Here is an 18,641-nt window from a genome sequence, read left to right on the forward strand (position 1 = left end):
AGGAGACTCAAGATGAGCCTCAGCCAGAAACACTGAGTGAATAAAAGTATTGCGTATCTCACATATACGTACATATTATACAAGTTTGATGTGGGCTTTTGTGCTTAATATGATTGACGTGTTTCCATGATCGCAACTAATATGTTGCATTTGCTCTTATCGAATGTTAATGATAATAATATTCCACATTTATGTAATAGAGTAAGTATCTTACGGAGCTTTATATTATCTTTTATATCATAATAAAACCTCACAGACCACTGTTTTTACAATGTACCTGCGTTTGATTCTGATATTTTGCATACCGTGTGTACGTTTTTCATCATATTTGCTTGAATAAAGGATCTGTTGACATATTTGCTGATTTAAATGGTCCCCTGTAAGTAAATATCGTGCCAGAAGGTTTAGGGGTATACAGAGTGACACAGAGGCTGACAGAGGTGAGGCACTCGGTAGTCGGAGGGAAGAACAAAGCAAACAAGAAATTCATGGAGTGAAACAGGTCAGTTGCTTCAACTAAATACAAAAGATGTTTTTATGCCATTGACTGTACCTTAAACCAGCCAGTCATAGTCTGACTCAGCTTGTGTTTAATGGGGAATTGAAACTTTCTACTTCCCCTCCAGATTAAGTTTGGTGACACACTTCCGTTTCATTGGCTGAGGATTCAGGTTCAGTCTAAACTGTGTTGTCAAATGTCTGCCCGCTGAACCCTGCTGGAGCAAATCCCAGACAATCCCATCCCACCCGCAGTGCTGCAGCCCTCTAACTCTTTTTTACTGATTGTGACCTCTCTGACCTCCACATGGAGAGTGGAAAATTAATTTTCTCATTGTGATATTAACTTGCCGCACTTCATTTTAGTGCAGACAAACAAACGTGTTCTTGTTTCTTTTTAAGCTCTCTTATCTACTTGTAGCAAGGAAGTGAATCTTGAATCGAACAGCCTATATTGAAATACGTGATTTTAAGGTAGCTTCATCACGTGAAATCAATTAAGTCAGATGTTAGTTACACTCTCTCTAATGCAGGAAGAAATAAAGTATAATGAGGGAAAGATCAGTAATGAGAAGTCCACAAGTACATACTAAAATACTAAGTAGACCAACAGTGACAGATAACTAGGGGTTAAACAACATTGTATAGGCAGAATATTATACAAAATCATAATTAGGATAAAACTAGAGTAACCGCTAACTGCTGCTAACTGTAGCTGTTGTTGGCAGGTTAGCTCAGTTAGCCGTGCAGTTAGCGGTCTGGGAGCTTGACGCACTGGGGGAGTGTTGACAGGGACGGGCTGCGTAGACATATTTGCAACACAACACACAGATGTCATAACGTCAAACTGTTTCTTCTATTCTTAAATCCTGTTGATAATTTTGTTAATGTTTTGATGTTTTCAGCTAAAATTCTTACATATTGCACCTTTAAGTGATAATAATACATCATGATGTATTTTTTTAATATAATTATTAATCTGGATTTGCTCAGTAGGCCCACGTAGTGACAAAAAGTATTAAATGAATGTTGGAAACATCACATGAGACCTTTTTATCCTCAGCATAGTCATATTGTTTTTCTGGGAGGATGGCTGTCTGCATTTTAGAGAGTGATGGCGGTGGAAAATCCCGAGCTCCCTAATAAATCTGTAATAATTAACCTCAATAATTAACCTCATCATGTGTCCTCCCGCGTTCATCACGTGCAGCCTGGGCGCTGCGGGGGTCACGTGGTGTTGTCGGCTTCAGAGTCGACGAGCTGCCGGCGGAGGAAGCGACTGAAAGGTGGGACTGCCTGCGGGTCAGCCTCTACTCCGGCAGGTAGGATGGTTTCATCAGCTAATTCTCCTCCGTATCCTCCTCTAACACCTGTAGATAAACAGAAAATAGACGTGACGTGTGTTTTAATGCTGCTGGTTAATGTCGCTCCTCTGTGCCGTGAACACACCGGCAGCGGAGTCGTTAAAAACCTTCCGGAGGAGACGTTGAAGTTAGTTTGTAACTCGTGTTTATCGCCTATGACGTGTTAAAATATAAATGTGTGTAGTTATATATATAGTACGCATTAACTACTGTAGCCTACGACATGTTGCTGCTTTATAAAATTCAAGTATTTCACAGAAATGTCTATTATGTCAAATTAACCCCCCACCATGGGTGACTAAACGCCTCATAGGTTTAATGGCGATAATGCTTTACTGTACCTGAAGGCTTCACATCACCCACAGGTGCTGTGACTACATTTTTTAAATAGCACGAACAGTATGAGGTGGATGGATTTGTTTTTATTATATTTTTCACAATCGATGGCTGCATTACAGAGTATGCAGGTTTTATGATGTAATTGTGTTAAACCACATCCTGTCAAACAGAGATAAGCAACCTTATTGTGAGATATACCAGTGTACTGTATTGTATATCAATTTTCTGAGATTTAGGCTATTTTAGCTCTGTATTTCTTGCTAGTTTTCCTCCTTAAAGTCTGCAATATAGCTGTAAATCTGGAGTTTTTCATATTATAATATATTTGTTTCCTCAGAGATAACATCTCCCACACATACTAGGTCTTTTAAAGAACCAAAATATTGTTCCAATTAATGAAAAAATAATTAGTTGATGAATTGCACTGTCATTTTTCAAGATAAAATGCCAAACACACCTGGTTCGAGCTCTTCAAATGGGAATAATGTTGGGTTTTGGACTGATAAATGACAATCAATTGTAAATAACTGTAATGTACAACTTGTAGTTTGCAAAGTCAAAATCATTGTCGTATTGTATTAGTCAGAAACTGGTTGTTGAAGTAAAAACCTGCAGTGACATAACGGTGGTCCAAACAACAACTGCAGGATCACGTTGGACAGTTGGACGTAACCAGCAGGACAAACGTGCCGAGACAGGGAAAGCTAGATCTGTACTAAGCTTGTAAACAGGATTAACACCTCTTAAGGTCCCCTCAGTGTGTCGCGGATGAGACCTGGTTGTGCCGGAGTTGTGTCATCAAGTACTGGGGCATTTAAACAACAAAGCATTAGGAGGTTGGTCATCTTGACTGTAACTGCACCGTGAGAAACGTAGATTATTGTCTTATAAAGAGGCTGTAAAGCTTTTATGTTATAGTCTTTAACTTGATTCTTGTAAATGAGGAGGAAGCAAAACCACATATTGTTTTAAAATGACAAGAGAAGTTAAACACTTTCAGTTTCTTTCTTTTGTTGTGTCTTGACCTTGGAGACAAAACAATCTCAACTCAAGAGCCACTTCCTCACCGGTCTACAACAGCTGGAGTTTGCTTTAGTTGCCTTTAAACTAGGGCTGAAACAATTCATCGATTAGTCAGTTGTAGGCCTATCGCAATAATTACATTATTGACTTATTGTACATATCTAATCGACTTATGTTGTTGTTTTGCACGCAATTTTTGTTGAGAAAGCCTGAAAGTCCATTTTATTTATTGTTTGGTTGTGTGGTTTTATTTTGTTTTGTGTTTTATTCATTTATGATATTTTGATATTTGTTTTCCCCAGTGATGCACGGCATATTGAACCGATATTGGGAATCGGGATTGGCAATATCTGTGAAACTATATCTGATAAATAGAGCCGATAATACAAAGTCAAATTGCTTTTACTCTGACATTGGAGCTATGCACCTTTTTAAAATGAAAAATTTGTACTTAAGTACAGAACTTAAGTAAATGTACCTAGTTACTTTCCACTACTGGTGTATACATGAACACTAGCATTGATCAGGGAGAAAAACTAACTCTAGTTTCAGTTTATTTCAAGCCACAAGCAAAGACAAACTGTGCAGAACATCGTACCACTACATCGTTATTCAAGTGCTGTAGCAGAGCGGTCTGTATGAAGTGCTGTTTGAGTTGAGGCTCTTACTAAATTTGGTGTTGTGTGTAGTTCATGCAGACAGTGTGTTGTCAGCTCACTGGAGAGTTCTGGTTATGCAGCGTTGCTATCGGGGCTGATGACTCTCATCTAGACACTTCTGCTTTGTCCATTAAATGAGCAGTGCACTTTCACTCTACAATGTGGTTCACTGGGGGGGAAAGCCACAGCTCATTGTAGGAACACAGTGTGATACTATTATCAACTGGTGCTCAGCAGACTGGAATAATGTTTGTTACTTGGTTAGTTATACTCGTTATAAGACTCAAACACTTATAAACAACATGGCTGTAGGGATGGCATTGTTGGTCTCAGTCCACTACTTCGGTACAGACTGAAATATCTTGACAATTATTGAATGGATTGCCATTTAGTTCAGACATTCGTGGACCCCAGCAGATGAAGCCATTGGGATCACTTCATGATCCCATATTGTTTCCTCTTGCACCACCAGCTAACCAAACTTTTCACTGACTGCATCTAGTAAAATATCCCAACATACTTGACTGGTTGGCAAAAAAGTCCCAAGAGGATGAAGCCTACTGACTTTGATGATCTCCTAACCTTTCTTCTAGCACTACCAGCTATCCAAAGAGTTCACTGACTGTATCCAGTGAAATATCGCAACATTTAGTTGAGTAACTGGCACAAATTTAGCGTAGACATTCATAGTCCCCAGAAGATGAAGCTCGCTGACTTTGATGGTCTCCTGAGCTGGCAAAAAAAATAGCTCAGACATTCATGGTCCCCAGAAGTTGTACCCTTAACATGCTAAAATGCAGCGTTTGTGTGCCTTTGTCATTGTTTTTCACGTGTTAGAGTAGTCAAACAAATAATAAATAGATAAAAATTTCCCCTCAAGCTGTTTCTCAAAAGACTTTTTTGAGGTCAGGTTGGTGGTGACAGGGGGCCGGTGCTCAGGGAGCTTATGTAAGCGTTTTATGGTTCAGGCTGGGGGTAATTTTCCTCCAGTCGTGTTAGACGGGTCTGAGGAGCTGTGGTGCATGGCACAGAGCAGGAGCAGGTTGGCTGAGCAGGCCTTCGCTCAGCTCAGTCCTGTTGGGGTGACATGGAGGAGCTCTTACAGAGGTTTCCTGGAGAGCAGCGGCAGGACCGACAGCTGCACCTGAAGTCCCCCTGGACTCTGGTGAGTTGAGGTGCTGGTTAGACTTTCGTTTCAATATGCAGAGTGAGTGAGTTTTCTTTATTGTGGCTCTCATTAAACTCTAATGACTCTATTTTGGAAAGTGCAGTCTTACTGATCTCTACTCTGGTAAACATGACTTCATCCTAACCACAGTTTTAACTGTTATTGTGACTCAGTTTTTAACCCAGTCTTTTTCTAGCCCTAAACCAAACCAGACAACCTTTCCGTTGGAGGTGGCAGACAATAGATACAGTGATCTAGTGGATAATCAGAAGAATAAATCACAGTATATATCATTTTATTTTTTTGACAGAATTACGTTTTTCACAATAATTATTGTCGACCTACAAATACACGTCATTGACTTTAATGAGTTTGGTTTGGTAACTGAAAGGTTATTGCTCTTTTAAAGGTCCAACATGTAAGAATAGGCATCCTGTAATATAATAATCACTAACTGCTGCTAACTGTAGCTACTATTAGCTAGTTAGCTCAGTTAGCGTGCAACTAGCAGAGCTCGGAGGAAATGTTGGTGTCTTGTACGTAAGAGCTAGTTAGTCAGCATGCTAACCCCAGTAGATATCTCTGCAACACAATATTGTATTTACATGTGGATGTCATAATGTCAAAACTGTTATTTCTTCACATTCTGTTAATAATTTTTCACTAAAATTCTTACTTGCATTATTATGCTTTTAAATTATTGTTATGTCAGTGGGATAAAATGGTCTTAAAACAACCGTAATATAATTTATCACATTGATCTCTGGGTCGATATAACCCTTAAACAAAAGAAGTTACTGTAACAGCCTAGACAGCGTCTGCTACATACAACATTATCTAGTATAAACTTCTCTTTTAATTTTAATTAATAGACCAAATGGGAATTTTGTTTTTGAGGCTAATCCCATGAATTAGATATATTTTACTTTAAAAAAAAAGGTCAATCTAAATCATCTCATGTTTTTTATCACCATGTTGCTCAATGTATTTTATATTGTCAGTAGTTTTAGTGCCACACTGTTTGTCACCTGATAGAGAGTTCATTATCAGAGATATACTGTATGTGAGTCGAGTCATGATATGTCCTTTTGTTGTTTTGTTCCTGGTATGCTGAATGCATTCATCACATCTATATTATTTAAGTGATTCCCAGCAGATAGTTATATTTAGACTGTATTTCCCTTCGCCACCAGTTAAGTGTATTAAGAGTTCAATTGGTGCAGAGGCTGCCGGTCTAAGAGCCTGAATGGTTTCAAAGTCCATCCAGCTGGTATTCAGCTCTGATTTAGTCAGTGTAAACCATTGTCCTAAATACTGAAACACACAGTCGATTGTCTTTATCAGTGATCGCAGTAGCAGTGTGTATAAAACTTTATTGCCGTTTTCTGGTTGACACAAGGGTGAAAAGATGTTGTTTGATCACCCTGCACCTTGAATTTGTACTACCAACAAATAGGGGCAGCATTTCACCAGAATCACTGCTGATTGTTTTCTTTTTTATACATCATGCCTGTAGCTACTGTTGGCTTGTTAGCTCAGTTAGCCGTGCAGCTAGCCGGACAACCAGGGGGGTGTTGGGGTTTGCACTGCCAACACAGGAGCTTTGGACCTCTGGGAGGAAGAGGTTTTCAGGCCTGGGGCTAGCTGTGTAGCATGCTAACGTCAGTAGATATCTCTTCAGCACAATGGCTAGACGTCTTTGATATAACATCGGTTATTTCCTTACATTCTGTTAATAATCCAGGTTAATTTTTGAATGTTTTGAACTAAAATTATTACATATTGCAACTTTTAACATAACATCCATACATGGTTAGTAGTTTTATCGGACTGGTACTTGGTATCGGATGAGTTCAGGTATCAGCATCAGTATTGTGCAGAAAGAAATGGTATCAGAACATCTCTCATTAATACTCATGGTGAGAACATACTTGTTTTTAACTATCAGTAATAAAAAAGTGACATAAACTTAAAAAGAGCCTGAGTAGCTGCTGCTATATTGAACAAAACCGGGTCATTTTGAGAGTGTGTTCCTTGTGGGGACAGAAACACACACTGTCCGCTCTGTCCGACCTTGTTGCTGCATTCGAGGGCCTGATTAAGTCTCCATCAGCTCAGGACTCTTTTGAGGAAAATGGGACAGAGCCGCTGCGTTCAGGGACCAGCATGCATTTCCTTCGCATACTATTCTGAACAACAGGAGCCGTGCTATTGGGACACTGGCCTAGTAAAAGAAAGTAGGGGCTGGTTTTCGTTCTGCTGGTATTTCAGGTGTTAAACTTATATTCTCACATTTATGCTTATTAATGACGGGTGTCTTTGCTGACAGGTGGACACCATGAATTACGTGGGGCAGCTGGCGGGCCAGGTGCTGGTGACAGTGAAGGAGTTGTATAAAGGGATCAATCAGGCCACTCTGTCAGGCTGCATCGACGTGGTCGTGGTCCGACAGCCTGATGGGACGTTCCAGTGCTCCCCTTTCCACGTCCGCTTTGGAAAACTGGGAGTGCTGCGCTCCAGGGAGAAAGTGGTGAGTGTCCTACATTAGTCAAAGGAAAAAGACAATCAGATATTTGGAAATTAACGTAAAAAATTACTGACGTTTAACATGTAAAATTAACCAGTGATGAGAAATGGCGCCAGATTATTTGTGCAACTAAAATGATTTTCCATCTGAAGATCTAAAGCAAAAGTCAGTGGCAGCATATCAGGTTTCACTCCTCCTGCTCTCAAAGCTCTGGCGTTGATGCTTTAAAATGTTGTGATGGAGCTGCATGATAGATTTCTCTGCTCTCCCTCTGAAGCTCTCTGAACATTACCATCCACTCTCTGCTTCTCGCCAGAGCAGATCGCCCTTCCTCTCTATTTTTAGACACGGTGTGGTTGTCAGCTGACTGCTAAGGTGGGCTACACAGACTCAAGCTCAGTTTAGCCTCTTATTCCCAGCTTAGTAAGATTCTTCCCATTCAAAAAAAGTGTCTTATAGAAAAGCCTTTATCTTTACAGACTCACATGAGAGCCGGACAGTACAGGAAACAGTCTGTAGTTTCAATTTCAGTCAAGATGTGAATCATCAAAAGCAGGAAAAAACAGAAGAAAACCAGATCGTGACCTCTCGTTACATGTCAGCTTCTTGCAGACAATTTTAGTAGATTTTTGGTTCATTACTGACTCTGTGCACACAACTTACATCCTGTTAGGTTACTTGTGTTGTTGACCTTTAAACAAACCTAATTCCACTCAGGCAGGCTCTGAAAATACCCTGACGGTTTAATACATGGATAGAAACTTCTGCTGTATTGTGAAAACTGCAAGCTTTCGAACAATCTGTTCTCCATTTTTCTCCGGCTTAACCCTAATTCTTCAGGTAAATCTGTGGCACAGTTTCTTTTCATCAATGAGCTTCATTGTAGAAAATGCAAATGCTGCTTTTTGGTGTAAACAAACCTGATTAATGTCTGCTAAAACCTGAGGCCGTCTGAGGAGAACGTGGTGAACTTCCAACAGAAATGTGTTTGTTTGTTTGACTCTGCAGATTGACATAGAAATCAATGGGGAGCCTGTGGAGCTGCACATGAAGCTTGGAGACAACGGAGAGGCCTTTTTTGTCCGGGAGACAGAGCAGCACAATGTGAGTTTGATGATGAAAATGAAAAATGTTTTAATGTTGAATTTCAGCTGAACTTCTCTTATTTACTAGTAGAACTCAGTTACTAAGATAACAACATCCAATATTTCTTGGACCTGTCCTCCTTAGCTTTCTTTTTACAGTCATGCTGGCAGGGATGACACCGTCGGTCTGTTAGTGTCTCAGAAATTATTGGATGGATTGCAATTACATTTTGTACCGACATTTATCGTCCGCAGAGGATGAATCTTAGTGACTTTGGTGATCCTCTGACTTCCTCTGGCAGCATCAGCCGGTCAAAAGTTTTTCTTGTCCACTAAAAAAGCATTACATTAACATGCTAGCATGGTCATTGTGAGCATTTTAGCATGCTGACATTAGCATTTAGCTCAAAGCACAGTAACACTTTATATAAGGTCCTTTATATAAGGAATGTAATATGATTTGTGAAAAGGAAAAGGTAAACATAGAGGGGTTTTCCATCTGTATCTACAGTATCTTATGTTATTATTTGGAAAGGAGCAGGCAATAAAAGTTAGTATAAGTGGTTAAATGTGTATTATGTGTCTTGTACAATTCTTCTGGAAATCGTACGTTGAAATGAGCAAAACAAACCAAATATGAATAAATAAATATAATTTTTTTATCTCGACACAGGAGAAAGTCCCAGCCCACCTGGTGACCTCGCCCATCCCCACAGAAGATGCTTTATTCAGGAACAGAGAGCCCAGATGTGTGGGACCAGCGGCGGAGAACAGTCAGCCTCTGAGTCAAGACGACCCGTCCTCTGGAAACCTGCAGACCTGCTCCAACACTGCCGGCAAGAAGAGGAAGAGACGCAGGAGGAAGCACAAAGCCGAGCCACGCAAGGAGGAGCAAACCACATCTGCAGGCGGGGAGCTGGAGCTGTGTGAGCTCAGTTCAGACGAGGAGCAGAACACGTCACATGGACGGTCAGTTAATATGTTCAGTTTAAAAGCTGCGTTTTTATGCATTGATTGTTGGAAAAAGTTGTTGATTTAATTGTTTCCTGTCTTCAGAACATCTTCACTCTCCTTGATGAAGGACAACATGGACCACAGGCAACACTCCCCCCTCACCACCCTCGAATGGGACAGCTACCCTTTCTCCGACGGGGACTGGTCCCCTTGCACTATGTACGGCCGCCCCACTCTGTCCTGTATTTACACAAACACAGAGAAACGATGAGACATAATTTCCATCTAGTTCATCAAAAGCTGAGTTAAACAAATCACTCCCACAAGTTGTTACAGCTGACTCAGTGGAAATGTGGTGTTTGTTTACAGCAGGGAGATGTCCGAGCCCATGTCGCCCAAGAGTGACTCCGAGCTGATGGTGAAGCCTGCAGAGAGCATGCTCAGGGCCGAGTCCCACATGCAGTGGACCTGGGGCGAGTTTCCAGAGTCCACCAGGGTGAGGCTGCTAGAGTCTGGTCTAAACTTTGGTCTTTGAGACAAGGAAGATTTGTGGGAAATGTGAATATGTATTCTTGTTCTGTTCTTTCTGGCATCCAGGTCAACAAAAAGGACAAATCAGAGCCAAAGACGTTGACCATCACTCCCTCTGAGAACACGCACTTCAGGGTTATCCTGAGCACAGAAGCCATGGAGGAAGAGTCGAGGGAAGAACAGAGAACCACAGATCCTGTTTGCAGTATTATAAAACCAGAACCTCGGACCATGAAAGTTGATCAGCACAGTCACAAACCACAGCCCCCTGAAGTGTCGTCAAACAATACAAACATTATCAAGCATGAGCCAGAACTTTCAAATGTAATATCCAGGAGTTTTACCTCTGGGCCACGTCCCCCGAACTCTGAACTGGGTGCAAAAATGGTGCACAAGACCAGGTGGACGTCTTCGCCTCCAAGTCGCAGGGCCAGCGGCTCCGCTGCCAGTGGAGGCGGTAACGAGACTGGAGACTCGGCGGGAGTTTGTCCTGAGGCGAGAGCCTCGTCTAAAGCCAGCGACTCCCCCATCAAGAGGAGAAGTAACATGACTTTCTTTATAACTCTGAAAATGTGTTTTATAGTTTCTGTAAATTGTGTTCATCACTGAAGGAAATTACAGTATTTTTTATGCCTCTGCCCAGGTGATAGCTGTGGCCCGAGGCAGGATGTTTTCAGGACCTCACAAAACACATTTTTGGCCATTACTCAACAATTCAAATGATAATTCTGACAAAATCTTTATGCAAATGTCTAAGAACAGTGAGGACATTTTATATCCAAAAGGTCAAAGGTCAACTTAACTGTGACATCATAATGTTCTGCAAAAATTGTTCTGGCCATGATTCAGCGCCATAGCTCAGGAACAGCAACTTGACTGGTTTGTGGAGGCAAGAACCGCAAGGCAATTCTGTAGTAGAGAGCCGCAACATTAAATCATTTAGTTGTCAACTCCTGATTTAATTGACAACATTTTTTATGATCAGTTTGACTTTTAAGAAAAAAAGTACAAATTCTCTGAATCCAGCTTTTTTAAATGTGAATATTTTCTGGTTTATTTCCTCCTCTATGACAGTTAACTGAAAATCTTCTGGTTGTGAACAAAACAAGACATTTAAGGACGTCATTTTGGGCTTTGGGAATCACTGATCATCATTTTTCTGCATTTTCTGACATTTTATAGACCAAACATCTCACTGATTAATCAAGAAAATAATCACAGATTAAATGACAGTGAACATAATTGTTAGTTGCAGCCCTAATGTAGTACGGATATAAACGATTTTACGAAAGACAGAAAGTGGCAGGAAAGCTTCCTAACAAATTCTGATGTAGACACAGAAGTTGTTAGTTTGGTTTCTCTGCAAAAAAGATCTTCATAGGGACTTTAAGAAAGTAGTTGGCGTGGGGAGAACGACTGAATCTTAATAATAGAAATAATAATATGTCTATATTTGAAGAACCTTTCAATAACAGAAAGTTAACTCAAAATAAATGAAGAAAAACAAAAGGGATAAAGCAGCAGTAAAACCAAGTCTTCACAAAGAATGATCCTCCCTTACTTGGCAAAAAAACTGCAATGCCAATATCTCATGATAACATATTTATGGCAAGCGTCAGAAAGTGGAAAATAGAAATAGAAAAATAGATTCAAGTGACTTCAAAATAAATAAATTTGAATTCCATCTGCTTATTTGTCATGAAAATTGTACAGAAGCCTTAAATAATTGTATTAGCTCCATTATTCTTAGTTTGGTTGGGAAAGAAAAAAGCTCAATGTAAATGATGTGAACAGGAAGGATGTGGTTTCTATTCGGGCCTGAGTTCAGTGTTCAATGTCTGGTGCGGCTCTGCATTCACACACATCAGTTTAAAGGAAGTGAAAAGATTTCCGAGTAAACTCTTACCGTCATCTCTTCTGCTGCTTTCATACAGGTGTGAGGAAGAGGAGCCAACATCAGGGCCCTGAAGATATTTACCTGGACGACCTGAATGCACTTGAACCAGACGTTGTTGCTCGGTACTTCCCAAAAAGGTACAAAGCTGGGAGTCATGTCACCTCATTCAGGATTATTTAACTATGTATGAGTATATGTGCAGGAGGTGACAAAGCATTCATTGACAACTTTTGAATGTAGCCACAATATTGAGTTTTGATACCCCACCCCGACAGAACCAAAGACATGTACAAATGAAGTGAAAATGGCTGCAGCTATTGTCACGACTCAGTGATTCATTGTGTGAAACTGGACTGTCTGTGTGTGTCTGTGTGTGTCTGACTCCAGTGAGTCTGAGCAGGTTCCTAAAGACTGGGTGGAGATGGGGAGGCACTCTGGATCTCAGTCTCCTCAGTCTGTCGGCAGCGCAGCAGCAGACAGTGGCACTGAGTGTCTGTCCGACTCTGCTGGTGACCTCCCTGACGTCACCCTGTCGCTGTGTGGAGGTGTTGGTGAGAACTCAGAGATCTCTAAAGGTACACAGAAATCTCTGTTTATTACTGCAACACTGATAAAACAAGTCTCCTCATAGGTTTGTCTTAAAATATCAGTAATTTTTACTACTGATACTTTTTTACGTGTAATTACAAATTTCTGTCTTAGATTTTCATATTTCTTTCTTGTAATCTTCATTTTTCACATTAATCTTTCACAGTGATTGAATGTAACTACGTACATTTACTCAAGTGTTTTTACTCCAGATAAATTCATGGAGCACATCATCACCTACAATGACTTTGCAGAGAATCCAGCAATCATCGACAATCCCAATTTGGTGGTTAGAATTTCGAACAGGTGAGTCGTCTTACCTTCTAATCTCGTCACTGTGGGTGGACACTCATCACACATTACATCTTGAAAAAAAACCCTTTTCCACCAGGTATTACAACTGGACGCTGGCAGCTCCGTTGATACTCAGCATGCAGGCTTTTCAAAAGAACTTACCAAAGGTATGCTCTTGATCTAATGTGTCTTATAGCATACTGTTCGATCTCACATCATATCTGTTCACACATGAATCATTTATGTTAATGACAGGCTACAGAGGAGGCCTGGGTGAAGGAGAAGATGCCTAAAAAGTCTGGACGCTGGTGGTTCTGGAGAAAGAGCAGCGTAAAGCAGGTAAGTCAAAGGTTTTTAGGGAAAGTCACACCTTCATCTGTGTGTTTACAGTGGGAATCCTAAGCTGTTTGAGGAGCTTTGCATTGTAAATGAGTCTAAGCAAATGCATCAGAAACCATTACGACCATGTTTTGCATTATTATGTAAAGACTTTAAGCTTATGAAAGAGCCTTTTCAATCACATATTTTACTGTTCATTGGTTTTAAATTCTGGTTGTTTATCTCTTAAAAGGTTAAGAATGTCTCTTCCTCTCTTCAGTTATCATCAGAGACCAAGTTAGAGAGGCAGGAGTCTCTGACCAGAGAGAGCCCTGCCCTCCACCCGGCCCCAGAAACACAGTGAGTCAGCAACAAAGCTCTGGCTTCCTCACAACTGTACAGTCACAGTGTTGGGTAAACATGTCCCACAGAGGCTGGATTAGCATGTTAGTCAGCGAGCAGTGCGGATGATTTATGACTCAGAAACTCGTCATCAAGAGACGAGACGGAAGATGCTTTAAACCAGGCTGATTCTAGTTGGAGATAATTAAAGATGCATCCAGTTTTTGTATGAAATAAGAAACAAAAACGCTGCATATCTGAACAGAGTTACTGTACAGACAGATGAGGAGGTCTGCTGCCCTCTGGTGGCTCTAAATGATTCTGCAGTTGAGCCTGAATCACATAATCTGCTAAAAATGTGTCTGTATGTCAGTGCATTGTCTCATTATTGTGCTTATTTAAACATAACACACTTCTCAGTCTTCATCACAGGCCAAGTTTGCTCTCGTCTACTCACCTAGACATTGTTTTTCCCTCCTACAGGCAGAAAGCAGCCGAGTGGTCTAGTGACGATGAGGCTAAAGAGCTGAATGCTGTGGCACCTGCTCTGAACCCCACTGAGCATGTGCAGACAGAAGGCCCAGCCCCGGCGCCGTGTCACTCCTACAAGAAGTCCCTCCGCCTGTCGTCTGACCAGATAGTAAGATCACTGACACTGCCAGCGACACTAAATTTAGGCAAAGACGGAAGCTGTTTTTCTGATTATGTGTACTGAAGCCCAGTGAAGAAGGTTGGCCTAAGAGACAACAGGAAAGCTTTTATTTATTTTGATTATTTATTTTGTGTACTAAGATCCCATGAATGACTCCCTGTGGCTCTTAAAAGTTTGTCTCTTTTATGCCAAAAGTAGTCGATCCTATCTAGATGAATTACATGAAGATGGGACACAGAAACACATTAACATAGACAAGTGCTGAGAACTACTAGTTTGAAAATGGAAAAAATCTGAGGTTGTGACATTAGAAAGAGGGGGGCTATTCTTCTAAACTGCTCTCATTTCGTCTCCTTCAGGCCAGCCTGAAGCTGAGAGAGGGGCCTAATGATGTCACCTTCAGCATAACCACCCAGTATCAGGGGACGTGTCGCTGCGAGGGCACCATATACCTGTGGAACTGGGACGACAAGGTCATCATCTCTGACATCGATGGCACCATCACCAAGTATGAAAACCTCTAAATATCCACCTGTACATTATGCTGTCTTTATTCTCAGACAGCAACAGAAGTCAAATCTTCCAATCTCAGGCACATTATTTCGAATGAGGAGTCTGATAATGAATTTTCTTCCCACAGGTCAGATGTGTTTGGTCAGATTCTGCCTCAGCTCGGGAAAGACTGGACTCACCAGGGAATCGCTAAACTTTATCACTCAGTGCACGAGTAAGACAACGTATTTCCTTCTGTCAGAGTAAAAATGTCAGACAGTGAAGTGAAAGATTTAATCTATGAATATCTGACTGCTGCAGGAACGGTTACAAGTTCCTGTACTGCTCGGCCCGAGCCATCGGCATGGCCGACATGACCCGAGGATATCTGCACTGGGTGAACGACAGAGGGACTCTGCTGCCTCAGGGACCCCTCATGCTGTCTCCCAGCAGCCTCTTCTCTGCCTTCCATAGGTGAGAAATCGTCTCTGTTGACAGATCTCTGGCATCAATGTCAGCGCTTTTAGTTACTGGGGCCTCATTTATAAAAAGACTAGGTTATGATTAGGTTTGTTCTTAAGTAAGAGTGAAGCAGAAAACCACGTGTAAGAAGTCATTTATAAAAGTTACTTTGACGTGGAAATGATCTTTTTCTTAGCAAAGAATAGACTGAAGTGATTTCTCTGCTGGTTATGTAGCGTTTGAATAACACATGCTGCCTGGCTTTGATCTCAGCTGCCATCGCTGTGATTTATTCCAATAAATCCTGATTTGTGCTGCATTATATGAGAGGAAACCGCAGCAGGTGCCGTCGATTTAAATTGATTTGAGATTTATTGATCACAGATGCGTAAGTCTCAAATGAGATTCTCAGAAGTGGCTTAAGCAAAGTTTTATATACTCAACATCTTTTAATGATTGAATGTGAGCACAATATTGGAAATGATCTTAAGACTGAGTTAAAGCATAAATCTAAGAATATTTTTAATAAATGAGAGCCCTGGTCAGCAGATCAGTGGAGACATGTCTGTTGTCAGAGATAATTTATCCCAATATTTGCTTTGGTTTGTTTGTTTTTGCTGGAATTGAAATGTGTTAAAGTACTAATACCACACTGTAAAAATACTTAAGACTGATTTTCTCTTTCCTTTATATTATATATTTACTGATTGGTGACCTTAGTAACCTGTTTTATTGTCATTTCGGATCTTCATTGACTCTATAAATGGTTATAAACGATACATTTGTCTATGTCTAACGTTAGCAGTTTGTATGTGACGTACAGTACAGGTCACAGAGTGTCAGTTAATAAATGCAACAGCTTCTCGAGAGGCCAAGCCGGGCAGTAACAACCACACCCACATTGGAGATCACTGCTCAGAGTGGAAACGCAAACCAGATCTGGCGTTCAGCTGCAGTTACCTCGGGGTTACGTAGGGCTCTAAGGGTACTATGCTGAACGTACTTTGGTGGAAACGCAGCTTCATTTCAGTACAGTAGGAAACTCCAGCAGCAGCAGAAGGTCAGAGGTTAAGTCTGTAATCTTTTCTTTCTCTTGTTAGAGAGATCATTGAAAAAAAGCCTGAGAAGTTCAAGATCGAATGTCTCACAGACATCAAGAACCTGTTTTTCCCAAACACAAATCCTTTCTACGCAGCGTTTGGAAACAGAGCAAGTGTAAGTGTTTAGTATATCATCTTTGTTTATATATCACTTTAAGTTTACACAATAGATTGTGTTTTTATGAAACATCTGGGATTTACTTTACAACAGCAGTATAATGTTTAGTTATACTGTTGTTCAGCCTCCATTACTCTGAAATGATCCTCCCTGTCTTCTGTTTCAGGATGTGTTTGCCTACAAGCAAGTGGGTGTGCCTGTGTGCCGGATATTTACAGTGAATCCCAAAGGAGAGTTAATCCTCGAGCAGGCCAAAGGCAATAAAACATCGTGAGTACCAAGCCATCACTGGAGTCATTGTTTTGGTCGCTCAGACAAACGTTTATTGTTCCCGTCATGGCTGGTTTTTATTTGACAGATACAGCCGGCTGAGCGAGCTAGTGGAGCACGTTTTCCCTTTACGAAGTTCACAACACAACGCCACCTTCAGCTGCCCCGAGTTCAGCTCCTTCTGTTTCTGGAGACAGCCCATCGCTGAGGTGTGCTTTGAGGAGCTGCTGTAACTCGAATTAATGGTTCATTACTTGAAATCAACAGAACTAACTGTATGCACTGACTTCATACTGAGAAGTCTTTGTATTTCTGTGAGCCACTGGAGTAGTTTGATATCGTCTTAGACACATTCCTCTTTAGTGGAAAGTTTGGGATATTACTGTATTCCATGTCTTCACAGTTAAGGCTCATTCCCTTCATGCACTTGCAGACTAGTTTTGGTGTTATTAAGAGGTGTGTTTGAAGGCTATGTCAGCTTTTGGCACAAAGGAAAGCCAAACGTGTGACATATCAGTTGTTGTTCTTCTTGCCGTCTGTTATGGGAAGAGTTTGCCTGAGCACTTATTCAGGGAGTGGATTTGCTATAACTGAGCTTAAACTGGCCACCGACTGCAGCTGTGTTCAGAATCGCATACTTACACACTGACTACTACATACTTACCAGTACGTAACGTGATTCCCACTGCGAAAATTCATGTTAATGCCCTCTCAAGTCAGAACAACAACCTGAAAAGTCGGAGAGGATTTTGGTACACGAGTTGCCGAGTTTTGCTGCCACATTCAAAGTTCAAAGTGAAAGTTACCCATAGGAAAAGCACTTGAGTGAAAGTATCCAATATTAAATGAGTAAAAGTAAATTATACATATATTTACATGTATGTACTAATGTGTCGACTGATAATTGGCCCGGCTGAGCATCTGATCTGACATTCAGCATTTTTCCCATCATCAGAATCAGTGTTTTTTTTTTCCGATTGCTGATAAATGATATTAAATACATTATATACATATAAATGTCAACAGAAAATCCACATGCTATAAAGTTGGAACTCACAACATACTGAATCTGCCGTCATACGTAGTATGAACAGTATGTTAGGATGCGATTCTGAACACAGCCTTAGTTGCACGTTCTCTCCCTGCCTTGAGAGCCGTTATGAAAAATACAAGTTAATAATTATAGCAGCTTTGTTTTCATTCTTTTAAGGCCTTATTCATACTTAAACGGTCTTATTTCAGCTCTTTACGTCTTTGCTCTGAAGCTTACAGATTTTGCACTATTACAATATGCTTGAAAAAAACCTGATTCGGCTCATAGTTAATAAAAATGCATTACTGCTGTTAAAAAAGGACTTTTGGAACGGCAGATAATGCTGATATTTGGTATTAAGTATTTTTCCAAAAGAAAAATGTAGTTAGACTTACTGTAGAAATGATTTTGGATGAATTTTGAATCATCTTCGCTGATGTTTTTCGCCAGACTTCTGCCATTGTGAAAACTACAGTATATCAATGTTAATGTTAAGTCTGTTTTGTTTTTATTCTGCTCAGTAACGACTGACAGTGAAATTTTATTCTTTCTATGAAAGTGATAAACTTTGTGTGAAGTGAACACACAACATTGTCGTAGTTCTGCTGCTTCAGGTGTTTTCTGTAGACTGTTGTTTACATCACGATGTAACAACGTTTGCACAAAGTACTTTCTGGATGATGTGTTTGAGAAATACACTCAACTGTTTGATCGGCTTTCTATCTGTTAGTGTGAGAGTTGAAAACATGAATTATTTAAAGTCATTTTCTAGTGTGTTAAAGCTGTAGATCTACTGTACATAAACTGTGTATTTACTGAATGTATTGTAGTGATAAACTGTTAAATCAAATGTTCGATGATGCTTTAATAAAAAAAAACATTTCAGAGAACAAACAAAGCTTATTTTCAATATTATTGACAATTTTA

General features: G+C 40.4%; 1 protein-coding gene across 1 annotated transcript; it reads left to right on the forward strand.

Annotated features, from left to right (window-relative positions):
* Positions 1 to 7,383: 7,383 nt before the first annotated feature.
* LOC141014547 (phosphatidate phosphatase LPIN2-like) lies at positions 7,384 to 18,600 on the forward strand. Its single transcript, XM_073488388.1, has 19 exons — positions 7,384 to 7,581; positions 8,587 to 8,682; positions 9,337 to 9,632; positions 9,720 to 9,836; positions 9,987 to 10,113; positions 10,215 to 10,689; positions 12,083 to 12,182; positions 12,433 to 12,620; positions 12,846 to 12,939; positions 13,025 to 13,094; positions 13,183 to 13,266; positions 13,526 to 13,605; positions 14,071 to 14,227; positions 14,599 to 14,747; positions 14,880 to 14,966; positions 15,053 to 15,205; positions 16,294 to 16,408; positions 16,578 to 16,681; positions 16,770 to 18,600. Exons 1-19 carry the CDS (start codon positions 7,390 to 7,392, stop codon positions 16,912 to 16,914), a joined length of 2,829 nt encoding a protein of 942 aa, XP_073344489.1. The 5' UTR covers positions 7,384 to 7,389; the 3' UTR covers positions 16,915 to 18,600.
* The last annotated feature ends 41 nt before the right edge of the window (positions 18,601 to 18,641 follow it).

The sequence above is a fragment of the Pagrus major genome, chromosome 19, assembly GCF_040436345.1.
Source record: "Pagrus major chromosome 19, Pma_NU_1.0".
Classification (NCBI taxonomy): domain Eukaryota; kingdom Metazoa; phylum Chordata; class Actinopteri; order Spariformes; family Sparidae; genus Pagrus; species Pagrus major.

Excerpts from the sequence above, each read along its gene's own strand:
- LOC141014547 (XM_073488388.1), top strand. The coding sequence starts at position 7,390 with ATGAATTACGTGGGGCAGCTGGCGGGCCAGGTGCTGGTGACAGTGAAG. Across the intron at positions 12,940-13,024 it reads GTGGTTAGAATTTCGAACAG|GTATTACAACTGGACGCTGG; the intron begins GTGAGTCGTCTT and ends CTTTTCCACCAG. Across the intron at positions 13,267-13,525 it reads GAAAGAGCAGCGTAAAGCAG|TTATCATCAGAGACCAAGTT; the intron begins GTAAGTCAAAGG and ends TCCTCTCTTCAG.